The sequence below is a fragment of the Pongo pygmaeus genome, chromosome 2 (genome assembly GCF_028885625.2).
Source record: "Pongo pygmaeus isolate AG05252 chromosome 2, NHGRI_mPonPyg2-v2.0_pri, whole genome shotgun sequence".
Classification (NCBI taxonomy): domain Eukaryota; kingdom Metazoa; phylum Chordata; class Mammalia; order Primates; family Hominidae; genus Pongo; species Pongo pygmaeus.
Window position 1 is genome coordinate 52,346,560 of NC_085930.1, and position 24,527 is coordinate 52,371,086.

General features: G+C 44.1%; 1 protein-coding gene across 8 annotated transcripts in view; it reads left to right on the top strand.

Moving 5' to 3' along the window:
• The first annotated feature begins 1,131 nt into the window (after positions 1 to 1,131).
• Positions 1,132 to 24,527, top strand: part of PLA1A (phospholipase A1 member A) — a 32,804-nt gene continuing 9,408 nt past the window's right edge. The window contains exons 1-9 of one of the 8 annotated variants that reach the window (XM_063662583.1): positions 1,132 to 2,033; positions 10,848 to 11,049; positions 12,824 to 13,001; positions 13,522 to 13,630; positions 17,070 to 17,171; positions 18,301 to 18,342; positions 20,060 to 20,149; positions 22,047 to 22,214; positions 23,569 to 23,658. In XM_063662583.1, coding sequence (XP_063518653.1) covers positions 1,961 to 2,033; positions 10,848 to 11,049; positions 12,824 to 13,001; positions 13,522 to 13,630; positions 17,070 to 17,171; positions 18,301 to 18,342; positions 20,060 to 20,149; positions 22,047 to 22,214; positions 23,569 to 23,658 — 1,054 coding nt within the window. In that variant the 5' untranslated portion in view covers positions 1,132 to 1,960. The remainder of the gene's footprint in view (positions 2,034 to 10,847; positions 11,050 to 12,823; positions 13,002 to 13,521; positions 13,631 to 17,069; positions 17,172 to 18,300; positions 18,343 to 20,059; positions 20,150 to 22,046; positions 22,215 to 23,568; positions 23,659 to 24,527) is intronic. The other 7 variants (XM_054481999.2, XM_054482001.2, XM_063662584.1 and 4 more) reach the window with 7 other exon arrangements.

The following is a 24,527-nucleotide window of genomic DNA, read 5'->3' on the forward strand; positions in this document are numbered from 1 at the left end:
GACCACTCTGACCCCACTTGGAGAGCTCTGTGCTAGATGTTGGATGTGAAAGAAAGTGAAAGTGCTCTCTCAATGTCAGCTGTATTCATGCCATGCACAAGGGCACCCTGGATTAACTATCTCTGGCCACAGTGTGGGTGGTCAGGAAAACAGCCCTCAGGTCTCCTGCTGTAGGGAAAATGATTGACTGATGGCTCCAGCTGCTGCCTTCTGAATCTACCTCTGTCTTTGTGCTGAGGCTGACCTCAGCTAATGACTAAGGAGGATGTGGCTACTAATGAAGGCTCATTTCTACAAAACACAGATCTACTGTCACAAAAGACTTTGGCCTGAGGAGTCCCCATTGGCCTGGTCAGAATATTCTAGAAACTGTGCTGCAGGCCGAGACTCTTCCTATGTAATCCTCTCTTTCCTGCCTGTTCTCTTTCACAGTTATCAGATGTTCACCACCATCTAAAGGCTCTTCCTGCCTTCTCTAGTACCTCTTATTCTTTATAGGTGTTAGCCCGATAAATCTCTTGCATATCTTGTCTTACCTTGGCATCTTCTTCTCCGAGGACCTGAACTCATACACTTGGCTTGGTCTCTAATATCAAGACAGCTTTCAGTAGTGACCTCTGCTGTGCACTACTTATTGCCACACCCCCTCCTCGTTGCAGCAGCACTTGAGCAGTGAGATCATGTGCGCAAGGGGATGTAAGGGCTAGCCCCTCCAAAATAATTGTATCCTATGTTCAGCCATGATGACATGGTCCCAGAGCCTCTTCAGGAGTTGTTGCTGTAGAGTATCATTGCTCAGAGCATGGATTCTGGGGCTGGCTCATCCCGCTTTAAATCCCAGCTCTGCATGACCTCGGGCAAATGACTTAAATTCTCTGTGGCCTACCAGCTGTGTAAAACACAAATGTTTGTACTTAATACAAATTACTTCTATCACAGAGAAGTAATTTGTACTTATCTGTGCTTACTAACTGTGTAATTATCACAGTTAAGTAATTTGTATACAATAATAATACAAATAAGTAATTTGTTGTACAAATTATTTAACTTCTCTGTGATAATACTCACCTCAGAGAGTTATTGTTCGGAAAAGATGATCCTGGCCCTGCCGGTGGGCTGTCTGCCTCACACCAATGTGTTATGATTTAGGGAGTGGCGGGCAAGTGCCCTGCCCTCTACCTCTGCCCCACTGACGTGCCTAGAAATAGCTCTGTGTGGTTTCTGCCACTCCTTTGGGTGGAGAGGCCATATGGTGCTGGAACCATCTTGGTTCCAGGCCCGGCTCTGCCACTTCCACCAACGGAATCTCTACAGGTCATTTTCTTTTTCTAATATGCAGTTTCTTTGTGAATTTGGGAAGTTGAACATCTCCAAAGTTGGACTTGACTCCTAGCCCCAAGATTCTACAAAATGATAGTACTCTCCAGAGGAAACTTTTTCTTCCCTTCTGCCCATTAAATGGACACTTAATATATAGTATTATCTCAGTCCTGTGGTAGGCACTGGGGATTCAAAAATGAAAAGAGAAAGCTTTTGCTCTCAAGTCACTCAGAATCTTCTAGGGAGACACACATGTCCACAGATAATTCCAACACAATGAGGAGTTTCTGGCCACCCAGAGATGCAGGACTTCTGCCTTGGTTATTACTAACATCCTATCACGGGAAGTGGGAGAGGTGCAGGAAATAGTTTCCTGATCATGTTTGGCTCAAAGAGGGACAGTGTGTTTCAATGCACTCTGGTTAACAAAAAAGAAAGTGTATTTATTTTCATTGAGAAGAAGAAACCGAAAACTCTGGCATTTAAATAAATAAGGAAGAATTTATTTTTCCTTTTCAGGTCATGAGGCTAGTTAATGATTAGTGAAATCCACGTGGGTGTTTTCTGAGAGGCTGGGTTATATGATCTCTTTGGCTTTAGGGAATTACTCCATACTAGCTCTGAGATTTCCAGCTCAGCAATGCCCCCAGGTCCCTGGAAGAGCTGCTTCTGGGTGGGGGGCCTCCTTTTGTGGCTCAGCGTTGGAAGTTCAGGTAAGCCAGGGCTCAGGCCTTGGGAGGGACTTATTTCAGTCAATGATCATATTTCTCCAACTACTTATGCAGTACTAACTTTTGGAAGATCCCCTAAAAGCCTTTTGCCTCTTCTGAGGTGAATTTAAAAGAGTAAGGGAAAAAACCTCTTTTATCATAATCGGAATGATGGTAAACAGGTCACAAAATCTGAACTTTCCCTGGTTATCCGACTCATTTTTCTAAAGCCCACATAAAAAAACCCTTTCACCTTGCACAAGCCAGGACCAACTGTAAGAAAATAAAATTTGGTTAATTCTAAGATATTCATTTTTCACCCCATAAATATCCACCATTCCAAGATATATTTAATTTTAAAATTTAGGTTTTCCAAACTAATACGATTTTGTCACTGAGATTGTTAGATGTCCTTTCTAATCCAGCAGCCTAACTCAAGTGGTTCGTCATCCCAGCTGGGTGATGGGAACTAGTCCCTGCTAACCTCAGATGCCCCTGGGAAAACTTCCCTCAGATGCCAATTTGCATTTATCTTTCCCCGGTAAAGAAATGACGCACTGATCCCTCTTGCCTAACAGCAAATTAACCTGCTCTACTTTGGGTTCTCAGAAGTTCTCAGAAGACTCCTTCTCACTCTGGTGAGGCCACCCTTAGAAAAATCCCCTCCCTCTGCTCACAATAGCAGGCTGCTTTTCTGTCTTCTCCGCCGGACATTTAATTCTCATTCCCTGGCTCTAGAATATGTCATTGCTTCTGCCTGGAGTTGTTCACATCACCTTTGGATTGATTTCTGTTCTTTGCATCTTCCAAGGGGGCTTCTGTATTCCTATCTCCCTTGCACTCATTCTTTTTCTGCTCAGCACCCCTCCCTGCTACAAAGTTCCACTGGGTGACTGCATGCTCTCCTTACACTCATGGGTGGTTTTTCAGAGGTGCTGTTGAGCTCTGTATGTGCTTTCTCCTACCTCAATTAGTTGTTCCTAAAAGGTGAGGATTTGAAGCTTCTGTCTCTTTTAACATAGTTAGTGCTGTGCTCTGTGTAGAGCAGATGTCCAGTGAATATTGCTGGCATTGATGCTTAGAGGAGGCAATGGGTTGAGCTGATGGGGAATAGGCTGTGTCTGGGTCGGGCTAACCTGGACTGGAATCCTGGCTCTGTTTCTTTGTAGCTATGTGACCTTGAGGAAGTGGCTTTCTTTACCTGTAGCTAGAGATGATCCTTACCAGATAGGAATGCTGTAAGGACTGAATGAGATCATCTGTGCACAGTGTCTGACTTTTGCAGTTGCTTATTCCCTTGTGATTTTATTATTAGCAAATTGTTGTCTAGGCTGATGGAAGTGGAGGGAACAGGGCTGTCATGCGCCACCTTGGAGAGAAGGTGGGAGGTATCACCTAGGAGAGCTGTGGGTCCCGTTCTGAGAAGTGGGCTTGGCAGGCCTACTTTGTCCCTGCTCAGGAGCCCCAGGCCTCCTTAGGGGCTGGAAAGCATTTGCTAGTTGTCCTGATTTGAAGGTTGAGGAGTGGGAGGACTATAGCAAATTGGCATCAAACTCTTTTTGGAAGCTCATCTGTCGGTAAGCCTGGGGCCTCTGTCACACAGATAAGAGAAGCTCAGAAATTCTGAACCAGGTAGCAGGGTTAGGGTCAGGGCAGAAGCTGATCAGGTTCCAGCCACATATGTGGGAATCATTCTAGATGCTCTGGGCAGGAAGTGGGCTTATAATAACATGTTAGCAGGGCCTGGGTATTTCCTTGCCTGGTCCTCTTGCCTTTGTTTGTCTCTGGTATCTTTCTTTTCTCACTTACCCAGTGAGGCATTCTCTATTTCCCATCTGCTTCTCTTCCTTTCCCACCTTAACTGAGTGTTTCACTGTGAACAGCGACAATATTTATTAAGTTAATGTTCTTTATTCTTACTTTTAGTAGTGCTATCTCAGAAATTAAGTGAGTTGGTGGATAGGCAGAGATAGAAGTGTGTGTGTGTGTGCGTGTGTGTGTGTGTGTGTGTGTGTGGCTGGGAGGGATAGAAATATGCCAAAGGGAAAAGGAAAAAGGATGTAATTGTCTTCAGACAGCCTAGATGAAGTAGGTGGAAAGAAAGAGGATGCCGGATGCAGAGAGCTCAAGGTAAAGGAAAGGAAGAGCTCAAATGATCGGGAGGGAGGAGGTTCAGGAGGTATCTAGGTGCCTGCTGTCACACAAGGGCAGTAGCTGACCCACATGGGCCTCTTGGAAGTTCAGCCTCCACTCACTTTCCTGGCTGTGTGCCCACACAATCTTTCATGACAACCCCAGTCACACCTAGCTTTTCCTTGGACTGTGGAGCTTTAGATTGTTGAGTTCCTTGATCAACCTGGCCCTTGAGCTTCCAGGCCGGCTCAGGCATCCTCTCTTCCAAGTGGGTGCACAAGTCTTCCTCCATCTGGGGTAGGTGGTCTTTCTTTGTGTTCTCTCAGTACCTATGTTTCCTGGTCACAGATCTTACATCCCTATTTGCTGTGGGGCCTGCTTATTTTCCCTTTCTCCGCTAGACTTTGAGCTCCCAAAGGGCAGTTATGGCTGGTGTCTTCTTCATCCTTGAATCCCCAGAGCCTCACCCAGGCCCAGGCACACAGGACACATTCAATAAGCCAAAAGCCTTGGTAACTGAGAAGAAAGAAATTGAGCAGGCTGCAGTCCTCATCTCTACTTCCTGACATTGGGGCAGATTGATTAAATGACACTCGTCCTGAAACAATTCAGCCAAAGAAGGGTTCCAGAGGGTGGCTCATTTCAGAGACACTCCTGGCTGCTGATGCCTCAATCCACAGGTCATCTGATAGCACAGCTCTGTCTGTGGGGAGCCCAGGGCTCAAGGGGGTGGCAGGAAGTTCAGTGGCCCATAGTGCTGAGCTGGTGGCAGAAGCAGCCTGTAACACCACCCTCTGTAAGGCCAGCCTGGGCCTGAAGGTGGTGCTGCACCCTGCATGCGTGGCAGAGCCACCCTCAAGTCAGCTATTGGGAGGGGGTCTCCGCCCTCCTCCCCTCCTGCAGTGTCTTCCCGAGGAGCCTGGAGGAGGGCGCCCACTTCCCGACATATGCACCGATGGCTCCTCTGTCATCTCCACATTTGATAACAAAGTGTCTGATGTGGTTTTGTGCCAACTCTGTCACTGCCAGAGCACCCATCCCTTCTTGGTCCAGGCCACACAATCAAAACTGTTTTAGCAAAATAACACTTCCACGAAACAAAAGCCCATGGGGGATACCGATCTACAGAACACACCTGAGACAGGTGCAGGTGGGAGTGTAGAGGAGCACATTTCCAGCATTTGCAGATCACAGAGGCCACCCATGGGAACCATGAGCAGCCCGGGCGGGTGAAGGGAGCTCTGTCATATATGCCCGAGAGTCACTTTCCATTATGGAAACATGGGTGTTACCAGGCTTTACTCACCCTTCTCTAACACTTCTTCAGTGTCAAAGACTCAAGAATAGAAAACTATAGGCTCTTTTCAGACTCAGACAAGCCAGTATTTCATTCTGCACCCCTCATTTCTATTGTTTATAAACCTCTGGTCAGCCTGCACAGATACTCATCTGTCACTGTTCTTTGGTTGGAGTGGTAGCTAGGTAGAGGCACTATCTGAATATGCTTCCCTATTTATCAGCTTCAAATACTGGCAATTTTCTTCTCTCCCTTTTCAAACTTTATAAATTTTATCCCATTGCATTGTCTTGTTTCAGTGGTTAGGACTAGGACCTCTAGCACAATATTTAATAGAAGCAGTGATAGCAGACATTTCTTATCTGTTCCCTGTTCTAAATGGAATACTTCTAGTATTTCCCGGTAAATCTAACCCTTACTATAGGCTTTTAGTAGATATCCTTTCTTATGTTAAAGAGTGTTGAATTTTGTCAAGTGTTCTTTTTTTCTGCTCATCCATTGAGATGAGCATATGGTTTTTCTTCTTTAGTTTGTTCATACGTGAATTATATTAATACTTTTTCTAATGTTAAAACAGCCTTTAATTCTTTGCAAAGAATTGGCCCATGGCCTAGCAAACCTTGCTGGGCCATGATGTACTTTGTGGTCTTGTTATCCTGGATGGATTTAGATTTGCTGATATTTTATCTTAGATTTCTGTTTATGTTTATAAATGAAAGTAGCCTTTAGTTTTTCCTTCTCCCCTGTCCTTTGCACTTTTGGTACATTGGATATTCTCATAGAATGAACTGGAATCCTGTCTCCCATTTTCTATTCCTGGAACAGCATGTGTAAGCTAGGGATCAATAGAATTCCTCTGTGAAACTCTCAGGTCTCTTAGACTTTTCTGAGGGATAGTTTTGAAACTAGTGTTTCAATTCCTTTATGCTATAGTTTTACATTTGATTTTCTGTTTTTCCTTCTTGACTAAGTTTTGGTAAGTTACATTTTTCTAGGAAATGATCCATTTTCTAGCAAAATATCAGTATTTTCAGTTTGGGGTAGATATAAACTTTTTTATGGTGTAAGGAAATCTACTGTCTGTATTTATATCCCCTTTTTATTCCTGATATTGTTTACTTTTAACTTCCTTTTGTTCTCTTATTCTGTCTTATCAAAAGTACATCTAGCTCATTATTCTTTTCAAAGAGCCAGTTTTGGGTACTGGCTCTTTGTGTGACAGGTACTATTTTAGGCAGTAGAGTGAACAAAATGGATTTTAAAAATCCCTACTTTGTTCAAAACTACATTCTAATGTGGACGGACCACTAATAGACAATAAGTATAATAACTTGGCAAATTCCATAGTAGATTAGAAGGTGATGATTGCTAACAAATAAATAGACCAGGGTAAGGATGATTGAGAGAAATGAGGTGAGGAACACAAGCAGGTTACAACTGAAATAGGATGTGAGAGTAGAGAAGAGAGCACTTGACAAGCAAAGACTTGAAAGAGGGGAAGGAACTGCCATGTAGATACATAAGGGAAATGCATTCCAGGCAGAAGGAAGAGCTGGGCAAAGACCCTCAGGCAGGAAGCCATTTAGAGTGAGGAAGGGCAAGGAGAACAACTGGCTGCAATAGTGAGTGATTGCAGCATAAGGCAAAGGACTCTTGGAGTGGGGTGGATTAGTTCAGTTAGGGCCTTAGAGTCCATTGTTAGGACTTCAGTTTTCAATCTGAGTGAAAAGGCTTGGAGACTTTTGCACAGAGATGTAACATGACTTGACTGACTTAAAAAAAAAATCGTGACTGCTGTGTTGCAAATAGACTGAAGTGGCCAAAAGAGAGGGCAAGAAATGCAGTTGCAGGCTATGGCAGCAGCTGTGAGAGATGATGGTGGCTTGGACCAAGGTGGTGAGAAGGGTTAGATTCTGAATATTTCATTCTGATGGTCAAGCCAACAGAACTTACCAATTGTATGTGGGATGTGAGAGATAGGGAAGAGTCAAAGATATCCCAGGCAACTTTGCAAAGCCTGAGAAATTGTAATGACTAAGTTGCTACCAATGTTGCTCATATTTCCTTATTTTCTATTTCTTCAATTTCAACTATTACCTTTATATTTCTTTCCCTACATTTTATTTGGAATTACTGTGGTATTCTTTTCTGAGTTAAAATATTAACTTATCTAATCTAAGTCTTTCCCTCCCCCGCCCTGCCACCAACATTTGCATGTAAGGTTACACATTTTTCCCTATTAAAATTTTAAATTTTAGGCACATTAAAATTTTAAAGAGTTTATTTGAACAAACAGTGATTTATGGTTTGGGCTGCTTCACACTGCAAGTGGCTCAGGGCTCCACCAAAGGGATGTGAGGAAGAAATTTTATAAGGTGCCTATGAATGAAGCAAGGCAAAGAAAATATTTGATTGATTAAAGTAGAGCAGTATCTTAAGGTCCCTAGTCAGAGGTTAGTTGGAAGCTTCTGAGTGGTAAAGCTTAAGTCTCAGTTTCCTAGGACACAGATCTTCACTATGAGTTGGGGTGTGGTGAGCTTCTGTGGGAACTCAATCACTAGAGCTTCCTCAGTCTAATGGCTTCCCAAATAATTATTTTAACAACCCAAGTGCTGTTTTAGCCACTCCTTGCAAGTTTTGATATGTGCTGGTTTTATTGTCATTTAGTTTTTAATATTCTGTACTTTTTATTGTGATTATTCTTTAACCCATATATTCCTTAGAAGGTTAAAAGGGTGTTTTTCTGTTGGTAGGAGTGTAAATTAGGTATAGCCACTATGGAGAATAGGATGGAGGCTCCTCGGAAAACTAAAAATAGAACTTCCATATGATCCAGCAATTCCACTACTGGGTATATATCCAAAAGAAAGGAAAGGAAATCAGTATATCAAAGAGACATCTGCACTCTCATGTTTATTTCAGCACTGTTCACAATAGCCAAGATATAGAACCAACCTAAGAGCCCATCAACTAATGAATGAATAAAAAAAGAAGATGTGGTATATATACACAAAGGAATACTATTCAGCCTTTAAAAAGAAGGAAATCCTGTCATTTGCAGCAACATGGGTGGAACTGGAGGCCATTATGTTAAGTGAAATAAGCCAAGCACAGAAAGACAAATATCACATTTTCAAATATCACATATGCAGGAGCTAAAAAAGTGGATTCCTGATGATAGAGAGTAGTAGATTGTGGCTCCCAGAGGCTGAGAAGGGGAGAGGAGTTGGGAATGAAGGGGAGAAAAGAATATACATGTATTTATTACCACTTAACTGTACACTTAAAAAAGGTAAAGATGATAATTTATATTTGTTTTACCTGAATATAAAAAATTTTAAAAAATCTTGAGCAAGCTTCAGCAATATATGTCCATGAGGAATTGTGCCCAGGAGTTTCTCTTTGTATGGGCTGGTAAAAATACCACAGGCACATGGGATGGTCTTGTCCTATTGAAAAAAAAGGGAGGGGGTGTTTTTACACGTCCAAATGTATATTAAAATAATTTTTGTTATTGATTTCTAGTTTTATTACATTTTATTTCGATGATATTGATTCTTTGGTGATTATTTGGGCCTGCTTTGTGACATATTATGCTCATTTAAAAGGACTCAAACTCTCTGACGGATGCAGGCTGCCTTATATGAACAATAGAGCAGATTGACTCATTAATGTGGTTTGCATCTCATGCTGAAACACAGTCTTTGCATCTTTTCTTTAAAGAGCCAAATGCTGGGGGAGGCTGATAAAATGATGGAGTCAGGCATTAGCTCTCTCATGTGCTGTGGGAGTTCAAGCCGCAGGCTGAAGAGCTTAGGGCCCGCACTCTCAGAGTGGGCTTCATCCCAGGAGCCTCCAAACCTGCCTGCTTGGTCTGCCTCTGCAAGGGGATTGGGGACAAAGTCTGGGGCTCAGAAGCAGTGATGGGGAAACCTCTAGTCTACCACAGCGATGCTCCAAAAGGCCTCATGGCTTGAGGTATTCTCCACAGGTGGGGTTCCCACAATTCACTCGTAGCACCATATCCCAGAGCATCCCAGATCCACACTCCTGTTGTATGTGGGCTCCCAGTTACCTCTGATAGCAGATAATCACACCAGAAATCTAAAGTTACTATCTTCCTCGACAAAGGGGCCCACACAAATCAAAGTCTGCAATCTGGACGTCTCCTCTGAACCTCTGAACCTCTGATTCTGTGAATCACTTTGTCTGGTGGCAGCGATGCCGTGTGGGACTGTGTTCTGCGGGTCAGCGTGTACCCTGCTGCTCCTGCCAGTCTCCCTATGGGATGCATGGAAGTCAGGGACCACACCTCTGCACCACAGAAGTGGGGATCGGGGTGTGATGCTGGGTGCTGAAAATGGGCCAGATTTTCAGCTCCCTGGGAAGCAGGAGTTTCATGTTGCCTTTTCTGTTCAGTGTTTTTTAAAGGCCTGCAGTTACCTTGGCCAGAGAATTTCCATTGTAAAGGTATCTATTGTAAGGTGCTGTGAAGTAGGTGAGGCTTGTTAAGGCTCTTCTCTGCCATCTGTCTAGGCCATGGGCTGGGCACTGGAAGGCTATGGCAGGGCTCTTGACTGCTCATAAGGACAAGAAGTGATTAGGTGGGGCTAAAGGGTTGGAAATCCTTCTGGGAGGGAGTGTTCAGACTAGAGTGAGGCTAGTCCCCAGGGCAACTGTTCATTTGGCTGCCCAGGGTTCTATGTAGAATTCTCTACTAGTTTGCTAGGGATACCATAACGAAGTGCCACGGACTGGGTGGCTTGAACAATGGAAATGTATTGCCTCACAATTCTGGAGGCTGGAAGTCTGAGATCAAGATGTTGGCAGTGTTAGTTCCTTCAGGGCAATGAGCAAAGGATCTGTTCCAGGACCCTGTCCTTGGCCTGTGGATGGCCACTGTCTCCCTATGTCTTTACAACATCCTCCCTCTGTCTGTGTCCAAATTTCCTCTTTATATAAAGACAATAATCATATTGATTTAGACCCACTCTGTTGGCCTCTTTTTAACCTTTGTGAAGATCCCATCTCCAAATACAGTCACATTTTGAAGTATTGGGGTTTAAGATTTCAACATATGAATTTTGGGGGATGAGACTCAGTTCAGCCCAGAACAACAGCCGTTTCACCATGGCCTTTAATCTCATCTAGTTGAGCAATATTCCTTCTCTGCTATTTTGTCCTTAGGCATGAAAAATATCCACACAGCTTCATTACAGAAGTGATGTAGGCTGTAATGAATGAGTGATTATTGCACTAGCTGATGTATAATAAACCCCATGCCTGCAGGCCCCTGTTTCTTGCTTCCTTCCAAGGTCATCTTTCTTCCTTCTAAGAACAGATGACCTCACCTTGGATGTTTCTTGTTTTGTTTTGTTTTCCTCTAGGGGATGCACCTCCTACCCCACAGCCAAATTGCGCTGACTTCCAGAGCGCCAACCTTTTTGAAGGCACCGATCTCAAAGTCCAGTTTCTCCTCTTTGTCCCTTCGAATCCTAGCTGTGGGCAGCTAGTAGAAGGAAGCAGTGACCTCCAAAACTCTGGGTTCAATGCCACTCTGGGAACCAAACTAATTATCCATGGATTCAGGTGGGAGTTAAATAACCAACAGGACCTCTCAGCTAAGAATGATCAAGTAGCCATAATACCATAAGAAGTTAGTGGGCAACAAGAGGAGGAATGAATTTACCAATGGTCACATGTTCCATCCCTCATATCCTGCTGTCTTTAATAGGGTCTCATGTCAACATGCACACATGGTGTTCATTCTTATTGGTCATATACGTTACTTCTCCACCCAGTCTTGTCTACACACTCACGAACAGTACATGTCTGTGACTGGACAAATCTCCATACACAGAGCCTTTATTACCCAGGGTTGTATTTCCCTTCTTCACTTCTTCCTTGGTTTTATGACCTAAGAAACTTCCATTTATGGGTGCTACTTCCGTCGTACCCAGAGGTTATGGGTGTGGTGGAGCTATGCACTTCTCTTCTTCAATTTCTCTGATACTCTCCAGTCCACATTTTGTTGTAATATATAGTCACTGAGTCTCAATTCCAATCACCATCCTTTCTTTGAACAGCTTTTCTCCAAAGCCCATCTATAGGGCTAGAAACAGAGAAAGGTTTCTGGGAGGAAAGAGGGAGAGAATATGGTAAAGTAACAGCACTATGGAGCAAGTAGAATTGGGGCACCCAATGAAAAGGTAGACACAAAGCCTGTGCACAAAGGACCACCATTTCCTGATCTCTGGCCTGTCTCGGCCTCTCAGGTCCCTGGACTCCAGGGACTCAGCGACATGTTTCCTTAGGCATCTCTCCCTGCTCTTGTGCCAAAGCCTCTCCTCTAGCACATCTCATATTCCACCACTTTCCAAGGCTGTGTATGTACCTCCAACCCAGGGGTAGCTAATAGAGGTGGAGAGCTCGTCAGGCAAGGCACTCTGTCTGCTCTTAAATCCCGCAACCCCATTCCCTGGCACACACCCAGTCCACGCTCCTCTGTCCACACGAGCGTGCTCTCTTTGCTTCTATACTGGGAGCCATCAAAAAACTTATTTCCTGATCCCAATCTGTTGGGAAAGATTTCCAAACATTTTTCTATCATTTTCCTTTTCCTGGAAAAGTCCCATTATACTGTAAGTTCCAGAAGGTTAAGGACTATATCTTATTTGTCTTTATTTTTTGGAAAGCACCTAGCATACTGCTTGGCCCATAGGTACTCAATAAATGCTTGCTGAATAAATCAATGGGTGAATGAGAGAAAGAAAGGGAGAAGGAAGGAAAAAGAAAGAGAAAGGAAGAAAGGAAAGAAAGGAAGAAAGAAAGAAAGAGAGAGAGAGAAAGAAAGAGAGAGAAAGAAAGAAAGAAAAGAAAGAAAGAAAGAAAGAAAAAGAAAAATGTCCACAAAGAAAGAGCCTATATTTTAGAATGAGAATTAAGATTGCAAATCTTAACTCTAGGGCATAACTCTAGGGCATATTTCTTTTCCACAAATAATACAAATGGAGCGATGCAATGTATACAGTTTATGTGGTTTATGCATTGTGCAAAGGTGCCTGACAAAAGGCTTATGAGGCTGAAATCCAACCTGAGTTCTGAACCCTGGCATGAGGCTGCATCTACCTGGAACAAAAGGCAAAGTTTTATAATTTACACAAAGACTGCATATGTGCTGGCGGAAGGGCTGGCAACTTTGGAATTGTGTCCTCCCTATGCTCCAAGTGCTGTGTAATAAACTCATATGCGCCCTTCTCTAGTTTTGACTTCTTTTCTGGGTTTGAGATTAATAGAGGTTTCCATGACAATGAATATCCACTTGGCAGGTAATTTTTCCATCCTTTTTTGGCCCCCTGTCTAGGGTTTTAGGAACAAAGCCTTCCTGGATTGATAAATTCATTAGAACCCTTCTGCTTGCAACGAATGCTAATGTGATTGCCGTGGACTGGATTTATGGGTCTACAGGAGTCTACTTCTCAGCTGTGAAAAATGTGATTAAGTTGAGCCTTGAGATCTCCCTTTTCCTCAATAAACTCCTGGTAGGTGCAGAAGAGCTTACGGTGAGTTTGGGCTGTGTATGAGGAGAGAGGGTCAGAAAGACAAAAGCACTGCCTGAGGAGGCTTAGGATGGAAGCAGAGAAACCAGGTAGCTCAGTGGTCTTGGGTTCAAATCTTGACTTTGCCACTCACAGCACTGACCTCGGGCAGGTTATTGAATATTCTGAGCTTCCCACTGCTCCTCTGTAAAATGTGTCATGGCACTTTAGACAGCGAATGCAGATGGCCTGGCACTTAGTTGTCCCTCAAGAGAGAATGGCCGTGGTCGTTACTCACATACTTTGGGCACCAAAAGGAGAGTAAGGGGGTTGTCAGGGTGGGGAGCCCAGGAAGAGAAAAAGTGATTAACAATGAGAGTGCTGTCCTTTTTCCCTCCAAAGTAAGTGTGGTGAGTGTGTCATGCCCAGGGCCTCGGCTTCTGAAGCTTTGGGGGAAAGCCTGCCGCTGTGAAGCCAGCAGACTCTGTGGCCCACGGGGAACTCACTGTCCCTGCTCTTCTAGGTGCTGGGTGTGTCGGAATCCTCAATCCACATCATTGGTGTTAGCCTGGGGGCCCACGTTGGGGGCATGGTGGGACAGCTCTTCGGAGGCCAGCTGGGACAGATCACAGGTAACATTCCCCCTACCCATCCTCCAGGCTTTAGAGATAGAGAAAGCTTGCCCTGAAAATGTCTCTTCTAAAGCAAGCAGAGGGGAGGACAGAGCCTTTGTTCTTATGATCAAATCACCTATTACCACTAAAATTTATTTATTGTGGTTCTTTTGCATAAAATGGTATTGTGTTATTATTGCATGATTTCTAATATCAATGTGAGAGGCCATGTATTTCTTCTTTTACTTTTTATTTGTAAATTTCTTATTTAAAAAAACTTTTAGATTCAGGGTTTACGTGTGCAGGTTTATTACATGGGTGTAGCATGTGATGCTGAGGTTGAGGCTTCTAATGATCTCATTGCCCAAGTAGCAATCAGTACTTGATAGGTAGTTTTGCAACCCTTGCCCCTTGCTTTTCCTCCCCCGTTTGAAATCCCCAGTGTCAATTGTTCCCATCTTTGTGTCCATGTGCACCCAATGTTTAGTTCCCACTTACAAGTGAAAACATGCGGTATTTGGTTTTCTGTTTCTGCATTAATTGGCTTAGGAAAATGACCTCCAGCTACATTCATGTTGCTGCAGAGAACATAATTTCATTCTTTTTTATAGCTGTGTAGAATTCCATAGGGTATATGTACCACAGTTTCTACCATTGGTGGGCACCTGGGTTGATTCCAAGTCTTTGCTATTGTGAATAGTGTTGCAATGAATATACTAGTGCAGGTATCCTTTTGGTAGAAGAATTTCTTTTCCTTTGGGTATATATCTAGTAATGGGATTGCTGAGTCAAATGGTGATTTTATTTTTAGTTCTTTGAGGAATCTTCAGATTGCTTTCCATAGTGACTGAACTTATTTACATTCCCACCAACAGTGTATAAGTATTCCCTTTTCTCTGCAGTCTTGCCAACATCTATTTATTTATTTTTTACATTTTTATAATAGCAATTCTGACTGGTGTGAGATGGTATATCATGGTGTGATGATTAGTGATGTTGAGCATTTTTTCATATGTTTGTTAGCCACTTGTATGTCTTCTTTCAAGAAGTCTCTTTTCATGTCCTTCACCCTCATTTTAATGGGGTTATTTGTTTTTTTCTTGTTAATTTGTTCAAGTTCCTTATAGATTCTGGATATTAGTCCTTTGTCAGGTGCATAGTTTGTGAATATTTTCCCCCATTCTGTAGGTTGTCTGTTTACTCCATTGGTTGTTTCTTTTGCTGTACAGAAGGTCTTTAGTTTAATTATGTCTCACTTGTCAATTTTTGTTTTTGTTTTTTTTTCATTTGCTTTTGAGGACTTGGTCATAAATGCTTTGCCTAGGCTAATATTCAGGAGAGTATTTCCTGGATTTTCTTCTAGGATTTTTATAGTTCGAGGTCTTACATTTAAGTCTTTAATCCTTCTTGAGTAACTTTTGTATATGGTGAGAGGTAGGGGTCCAGTTTCATTCTCCTGCATGTGGTCAGCCAGTTTTCCCACACCATTTATCGAATAGGGTATCTTTTCCTCTAAAAAAAGTGTTAATTTTTGTCAACTTTGTCAAAGGTCTGATGGCTGTAGGTGTGCTTCTTTATTTCAGGGGTCCCTATTCTGTTCCATTGGCCTATGTATCTATTTTTGTACCAGTACCATACTGTTTTGGTTACTGTAGGCTTGTAGTATAGTTTGAAATTGGGTAGAGTGATATGCCCAGCTTTATTCTTTTTGCTTAGGATTGCCTTGGCTATTTGGGTTCTTTTTTTGTGCCATATGAATTTTAGAATAGATTTTTATAATCCTGTGAAAAATGACATTGGTAATTTGGTAGGGATAGCATTGAATCTGCAGATTGCTTTGGGCAAAATGGATATTTTAATGATATTTATTCTTCTAACCCTGCACAGAATACAGAATACTTTGGCAAATACTATGCAAAAAGCATAGAATACTTTTCCATTTGTTTGTGTCACCTATGATTTTTTTTAGCAGGGTTTTAGAGTTATAATTGTACAGATCTTTTGCTCTTTTGGTTAGGTGTGTTCTAGGTACTTTATTTTTGTGTGTGACTATCAGAAATGAGATTGCATTCCTGATTTGGCTCTCAGCTTGAATGTTATCGGTACATAGAAATGCAACTGACTTTTGTACACTGATTTTGTGTCCTGAGACTTTGCTGGAGTTGTTTATCAGGTCTAGAAGTCTTTGGTCAAACCTTTAGGGTTCTCTAGAATCATATCATTGATGAAGAGAGACAATTTGACTTCTGCTTTTCCTATTTAGATGCCTTTTATTTCTTTCTCTTGTCTGATTGCTCTGGCAAGCACTTCCCCTTTTATTTCTTTCTCAGCCTCACTTTCTACATCTGTAAAATGGTTGTAACAGCCCACATCTCCTTGGCCTACTGTGGAAATAAACTTTAGACAGTTTTGTTATATACATGTAAAAGTGTGGAGGACTTTATGCTTCCAGAGCCACTCTCAGTTAATAAGGGACTGGAGTTGTGTGGCAAAAACCCTCAGCTTCCTGGCCTTTTGGTGGGACAATTCTGGGTCTTGTTTTACAGAAGCTCACAGAGGTGCCCCAGCGGGGTGAGAGCCCATGGGGATAACCTACTCACTACTATTTTCCTTTATTCTCTGACCTGTTTTCCCACTCCCTCCCCATGCTTTCTGAGACTTTTTCCCAAATCTACTTTGAACTCTTGTGGCAGGGTCTGCTTTTTGTAGGGGGAAGGGAAGGGATCCAAACTGAGAGATGGGAATAGTAGTATTCACAGTAATCACTGTGTTATGATGAGGACTAGAGTGTGTAAAACTGCCCAGCATAAGGCCTGGTACATAGTAACTGCTCGAAGAAATTTAGCTATTGTTATTACTACATGAAGGTAGTAACAAGCTTTACATTACATTAACTTCTATCAAATAATTGGTGTTATCAAGGTCATCTTTTTTTTTTTTTGAGATGGAGTTTCGCCCTGTTGCCCAGGCTGGAGTGCAGTGGCGCGATCTTGGCTCACTGCAACCTCTGTCTCCCGGGTTCATGCCATTCTTCTGCCTCAGCCTCCCAAGTAGCTGGAACTACAGGCGCCCGCCACTACGCCCAGCTAATTTTTTTGTACTTTTAGTAGAGACGGGGTTTCACCATGTTAGCCAGGATGGTCTCGATCTCCTGACCTCGTGATCCGCCTGCCTCGGCATCCCAAAGTGCTGGGATTACAGGCGTGAGTCACCGCGCCCGGCCTCAAGCTCATCTTAGAGCCAGAGAAACTGAGTCATTGAGAGGTTACCTCTAGAGAGACAACAGAGAGTGGGGTTTCCTGAGGAAGATGGTCCTCAGCTAATTCTCCCAACCCTTGGGTCTTTTCAGGGAGGCTCTATGATCTGCACTGGAAGGGTGGGTGGGGTGTGTGGTGGGTCCATGAATGTTCCTGCAGCTGAGAGGAAAGAGGTCCCTCATATCAGTCTCTTCTCACAGGCCTGGACCCCGCTGGACCTGAGTACACCAGGGCTAGTGTGGAAGAGCGCTTGGATGCCGGAGATGCCCTCTTCGTGGAAGCCATCCACACAGACACCGACAGTGAGCTGGGGTGACCTTCCTGGGGTGAGGGAATGAGCTCAAGGCTGTGCCTAGGAGGCTGGCAGCCAGCTCTGTGGCTCTGGGCAGAGATGCCCTGCCCCTTTCTGAGCTTCTGTTGCACAGTGAAGAGTTTACCAAAATGCTATTGAAAGTCTCTTCCAGCTCTGTCTCTGTGACCACTGAGGTGAATGGTTGTATTTTTGGCCACTGTAGGCAAGAGAATTCTCATTTATAGGCCAAAAGTATTTGGTTATGAGTCTCACTTTCTGATTGAAATGAATGCAGTAACAACAGTGCGCTGAGCAGTACTGGGTAGGGCATTGCTGCCTGGCTGACTTACGGGAAAGTCATGAAGCTTCTTTAGGATGGGTGTGCCTGGTCCCAAGGTATGGGGCCATTCCACTCCCCAGCTAGGCAGGCCTGTCACAGCTTCCCTCCTCCCCAGATGACAAGCTTGGGCCTTCAGTCCAGTGGAGAGTAAGAATCTCTCTTCTGGGCCGGGCACGGTGGCTCACGCCTGTAATCCCAGCATTCTGGGAGGCCAAGGCGGGTGGATCAGGAGGTCAGGAGATAGAGACCATCCTGGCTAACACAGTGAAACCCCGTCTCTGCTAAAAATACAAAAAATTAGCCGGGCGTGGTGGCGGGCGCCTGTAGTCCCAGCTACTCGGGAGGCTGAGGCAGGAGAATGGCCTGAACCCAGGAGGCAGAGTTTGCAATAAGCCGACATCGCACTACTGCACTCCAGCCTGGGCGACAGAGCGAGACTCTGGCTCAAAAAAAAAAAAAAAAAGAATCCCTTTTCCAATAGTGACAGGCACAGGAAAGACTCCCCAACTCTCAACCCATTGTGACCAAATTAAGTTCTTCTGACCAGTTGGGAAAGGCGGGGGCATTCCTCTTCATGTCTGCTCCACGGCAAATGCCCGTGGGGTCTATGCTTAGTGTGTTGGGTGCAGGGAGAAATAACATCTGTCCCTGACCAGACGAGCTTGCAGCTCAAGTTAAGAGATGTCCACATCTCATTTCCTGTGGTCAGAAGCCTCTTTTTAGCATTTAAGACTCATGATTCTGAAAGAAACACGTGCAGTTGTATTGTCCAACCCTTCTTCCCACCTTTATTTCACAGATAGGAAACCAAAGCCCACAGGCCTCTTCCTAGCTATGTTAGGTGAGTTAAGTTTGTTCATTTAAAAAGTGAATCCTGGTCGGGCGTGGTGGCTCACACCTGTAATCCCAGAACTTTGGGAGGCCAAGGCAGGCGGATCACAAGTTCAGGAGATCGAGATCATCTGGGCTAACACAGTGAAACCCCGTCTCTACTAAAAAAAAAATACAAAAATTTAGTGAGGCGTGGTGGTGGGTGCCTGTAGTCCCAGCTACTCTGGAGGCTGAGGCAGGAGAATGCTGTGAACCCAGGAGGCGGAGCTTGCAGTGAGCGGAGATCGCGCCACTGCACTCCAGCCTGGGTGACAGAGCAAGACTCCGTCTCAAAAAAAAAAAAAAAATAGTGAATCCTTTCTGTCCTTAAATTTGCTAAATATGTGACTTATTAGGTACCCATTTACCTAAGCAAGGCCTCTCAGGCCCCTTCAAAGTTGGAGCCTCTCCCTGATGTGACTTAAAAAAAAAACAACATTCTATTTATTCAATCAATATTTATTAAGCTACGTGGCAGGTGCTGAGAATACGGCAGCAATCAACACATTGAATGAGGTCCCTGCCTACATGGAGCTTACAGGCTACGTGGACCGTAGGAGTCACGAAGGGAAGCCCGGATGCCCATTAGAGAGTGTCTGTAGTAGGGGTCCGGGTGAGAGATGATAGTGGCTTGGGCAAAGGTGGTGGCAGGAAAGACAGAGAGAAGTAGACAGATTCAAAATATGTTTTGGAGGTAGAGCTGACTAGACGCGTGATGGGCTGCATGTGGGGTATGAGGGAAGGGCAAGACTCAAGGATGGCTTCTAGGTCATTGCTTAACCTCCAGGTCGATGGCAGTAACCAAATAATACACAATGAATTTCTTCCAATACTGACAGATGATAGAAGGAGAAAGTCGGGGTCTTCAGCAGCTGGGCCTGAGCCAGTCTGAGGGCTCAACTCTGCCACAGCAGAGGGTCCATGAGTTGGACACAGGGACAGAAAGACGGCAGAGGATGCTCTCTTATCTCAGCTCTGGAGCCACGTCCTATTTCCACTCAGTCAGGAGAGCACAAAGATATGTTTTTGGGGAGACTGTGGAAATGTGACCCCATACACGTTTATCTGAACTATTATTCAAAGGAAAACCAAAACTACTCAATGAGGAAATTTACCAAGTTTATAACATTTACTGAGTTATAAAAACTTGTGTTACAGGATATTTTTCTTGATTTTCTTAGGCAAATATGAGCATCTTACCAACAGAATCTCTTTGGTTCCTTTTAGCATGAAAAATCCCTTTAGAAAACTGGGAGGCTGAGGCGGGTGGATCACCTGAGGTCAAGAGTTCAAGACCAGCCTGGCTAACATGGTGAAACCCTGTCTCTACTAAAAAAAATACAAAAATTAGCCGGGCATGGGGGCATCCACCTGTAATCCCAGCTACTCCTGCTGAAGCAGGAGAATCGCTTGAATCTGGGAGGCGGAGGTTGCAGTGAGAGAAGATCGCGCCACTGCACTCTAGCCTGGGTGACAAGAGCGAGAGAGAGAGAGAGAAAAAAAGTCTCAAAAAAAAAAAAAGAAAAAGAAAAGAAAAGAAATCTGTCTGAGGGCTCATCCTGTGAAGTCTTGCAGCACTTAAAAGTGACGTGGCAGAGAGTGGGTGGGCTCCCAAGGTCAGAGTTTGAGGTCTGCTGCCAGCCGACTCCCTGAAGTAAGGAAGTTAATGGAGTTGTGCCTCCTTTCAGATTTGGGTATTCGGATTCCCGTTGGACATGTGGACTACTTCGTCAATGGAGGCCAAGACCAACCTGGCTGCCCCACCTTCTTTTACGCAGGTCAGAAAGCCAGTGAAAGTTGGTATTTGGCAACCCCAGAGATTGGAATTCACCAACAGCTTTTGTGTTGAGTCAGCCATAGTGGGCCATAGAGGGTCTGCTTGACAGTGTCCTTTGCTGTGTCCCATAATGCTTTACTCAGAATGTATTCAAGGATGGATGTCTTCAGAGCCCAGGCATTTGAGGGGAGGGTGTAGCACAGTCCACACCAACTGCATCCTCTACAGAGCCTTGCTGTGGCAGAGGCAAGCCATCATGCCCAAAGCTGGTGAGCAGAAGGATCAATTCACTGCCCAGCCATTTCACCACATTTACCAACTCCAACAGTTCTCTAAAATTGTTTTCAAGATGATCATTTTGAACACATTCAATGACTGTACATTTCCTCTCTTTAAATACGGCCTCCTGGAATGTTCTTTTTAATATAGTTATTGATATATTCTTAGCAGACTAAATTTGTCAAAAGCTAAGATCAATAATTATTTGGTTTTCTTATATCTTATGAATATAGCCAATATATCAGCATTTCATATAAAAATTTAAAATGCTGATTTCTGTTTACTATGTTTTTAGTCTTTTCTTGCTTTACCAAATTTCTAACATTTTAAGGATTCCTTTGACAATCTTACTGAATAACTACTGATCTATTTTACCAAATTTACTAGTTTTCCAAAAACATGCTTCTTTTCGCAATTTGTGAATTTCTCAGCAATTCTGATAAAATAGGATAGTTTGGTTTCAATGGCTTTTGAAGATTTGGTGGCATTTCAATTGACCACTTTTCATTTTTTCTTCATAACACAATTTGAGAAGGGTTTAGTTTGTCTCTGCCCCAGCTCCCTGTTGCAACTGGAAAGAGCTTGGCCATACAGAGTGTCTCAACCACAGGGGAAAGGAAAGTCAAAATATTGCTTGGCCTTGGTTGCAGGTCTCAGCAACGAGGTCTCAAGGTGCAGGGAGAGTTTGAAGACCCCAGGACCCTGGAGTTGTAGCTCACCACATACTTCTTAGTTCCAGCCAATTTATCCAATGTTGAATGCTGCAAACTTAAATAGTAAATAACAGTGAACTAAGTTTTGGTAAACTGGGATATTTGACAAATTCAGCATATCAGTCATTTGGCCCAGTGAGCCTCAGCACATTGGCTGTAGAGAGTGACCACAAACCATGGCTGATGCAGCAGTCTCACTGCTGGGTAGGGTATAATGAGGTTGTAAAAAATTGGTTGTATGGCTGATGATAATGGAGGTAAAAATATGCACAAATACCCATTTTGAGAAGTGGGGCAGCGTCATCAACTCTCTATATATTCCCATTTTATGAAGAAGAGTTTGCATGATCATATAATCCATCTCAAGGCCAGGCACGGTGGCTCACACCTGTAATCTCAGCACTCTCGGAGGTTGAGGCAGGTGGATCACCTGAGGTCAGGAGTTTGAGACCAGCCTGGCCAACATGGCAAAACCCTGTTTCTATGAAAAATACAAAAATTTGTGAGGTGTGATGGTGTTCATCTGTAATCCCAGCTACTCAGGAGACTGAAGCAGGAAAATTGCTTAAACCCAGGAGGCAGAGTTGCAGTGGCCCAAGATCATGCCATTACACTCCAGCCTGGGTGACGGAGTGAGATTCCATCTCAAAAAAAAGAAAAAAAAGAATGCATCTCAAATCAAGCAATTTTCTTGATGGATTATGCTTACGTATCTCAGGAAAAGTAAAATGAAAAAAGTAGAATGTAGTAACCATGTACACTAATATTTTGAAAAAGTGATTTGAGGGGACTCCCAAGCATGTATTTACAGCTTGCTGGAATATAAAATTCAATAGAGTTTCGGTAAACAGCATAGATTTCCATTTGTCTTGACTGAAACCTTGGTTGTGTTTTTTCTCTGTTCAGGTTATAGTTATCTGATCTGTGATCACATGAGGGCTGTGCACCTCTACATCAGCGCCCTGGAGAATTCCTGTCCACTGATGGCCTTTCCCTGTGCCAGCTACAAGGCCTTCCTTGCTGGACGCTGTCTGGATTGCTTTAACCCTTTTCTGCTTTCCTGCCCAAGGATAGGTAAAGTGCTACCCCTTTGACTTCCTTTGACAATGTGGGGAAGTTCAAGCCCTGCTAGTTGTCCCCTCTTAATGTCCTGATCTCCTATGGTCAAGAATTCTATCCAATTGGGGAAAAGAAAATTAAGTGATGAGGTGCTCAGCCTGTTCTTACTTGGAGGTGGATGGTTGGTTCTCGTGCCCCACCCCTCACTCTCTATAGTGTTCCCTATGGCCATCCTTGCCCCCCACACACCCTTCCCACATACAGGTTCCACCACTCTCAGACCAGATGCTGCCTATAGGTCTTTCTCACTTCTGGCCATTCTCCAGTTCTTCGTAGACCCTAAATCTCTGTGTGGTGGGGAATCCCTAAGAGTGGAACACAAGACCCACATTAGAGGTCAGATATTCTGGTGGCCTCATGGCAGCTGGGGGGATGCCTAGTTGCTGGGGGACTTGGGCACCTTCCTGGATGATCCAGGCCAGTCTGGGGAAAGGATGCCAGGAAGGCTGCAGGATCTGGCCTCTAACTCACTTGTGTAGACCATTGCTACGAATATCCTGTGGTTATCCAGGATGGAGAGCTCCAGGAAAAACTCCTGGGCACTGGAAATTGTTTCTCTCCCTCCCGCACTCTCTCACTTCCCGCTACCCCTGGCTGCCACTCAACTGCAGCAGCTTGTCACTGCTTATATGAGTGAAATGGGTACCAGCTTGACAAAATAGTAAAGTAGGGTAGCTTCCAATGATAGAACCAGTCATCATTATTTCCTACTCATTGTGCATATGTCAGTTTCCCCTAGATGCCATGGACCCCAGACATAACAGCCACCTCACACTGTCTGCCCAGCCTCATCTCTCACTACACTTTCTCTTGCACTGAACACCTGGTGGTGCTACCTACTTGTGCTTCCAAGTGTACATCGGGCTTCCTCACCTGTGTGCCTTGGTCCTAACCATACTCTCTTCCCAGGATGCCCTCTCCCCACCTGTCATCCACTAGTCTTCAGGTCAAACACTTCCTGCTTCACCGTGCTCCCACTGCACGGGATATAAATGTCATGAAAACAACTACTATAGGAGATTGGTTTTGCAAGTTAGAGACAGATTAGTGTCAGATTTCTTATAATTACCTGCCAAGAATGAGTCAGATGATCTGAAAAGCATACTTCCATTTATGTGCGTGTTTACTGCCCACTGGACCGAGTTGCTGGGATCCCAGGACTCACCTCAGAATACAGCACATAGTGCGTGTACAGTGTAGATGTCTGTGGAATAAATGGGTGCATGAATTAATAAACACGTGGCTGGGTGTTTTGGGACCCTAAGATAGCCTTCTCAGGACTCTGCTGTCTTTGTTTCTTTATTTCCAGGACTTGTGGAACAAGGTGGTGTCAAGATAGAGCCGCTCCCCAAGGAAGTGAAAGTCTACCTCCTGACTACTTCCAGTGCTCCGTACTGCAGTGAGTAGGGGGAAATGCATGAGCTCAGCTCTGCCAGGGCACCACCAGAGGATTCCAGCCTAGTGTGGTAGCCTGGGTGGGAATGAATGATAAGGGCAAAGGTATCACTGGAGGCGTGGCAACAGCCCTTGGTCTGAACCAAAACTTTCAGAGTGAGTCCAACCGATTGCTCTTCAGACGAGGACTTGGGGGCTTCTTACCGTCTATCTACTGACCCTATTTCCTCTTACCCTCAAAATTTACCCTCCAGTGGGTCTTCTCTCTCGAGTGGTGTTTAGGAGTGTCCTCTGGTCGCCTCCTTTCTGCACTCTCATTTCCCACTTCTTGGCGCCCACCCTATGTGGTTCTCACCCTGGCAGCCTCCAAGGTCGGGGTCCCTGGGGAATACTGAACCTTTCCCTCTGGTCTCCTTCCCCTTCACAGATGCATTCCAGCTTCTCACTGTTGCTCCTAACCATGGCATTTCTTTGAAGCTAGGATGCTGGTGATTGTAACGATGTGAAATGTGAAATAAAAATGTGTCCAGAATCCATGAAATACATTACAAGCTGAACCATCATCCTTCCCTATGCTATGTGCATCTTAACTAGGGTGACTATACTTCCTGGTTTATGCTGGTTATCCTGGGGTCCTGTCTGCTTTATCATGTGTACAGGATAAAGTATGCTGGTTTGGATGATAAACTATATGCCACCCAATTTTAACTGATTTTCTGATCAGCTTGTGTCGAGTCAGTGAAGGGATCTTTGTGAAAATATCTTCCTGGTACTAGAAGGCCTGGTGCCGTATGACATGGAGCCCAGAGCTCAGACTCTGTGCTCACCTGGACCTGGATTCAAATCTCAGCTTCTCCACTTACCAGCTGTGTG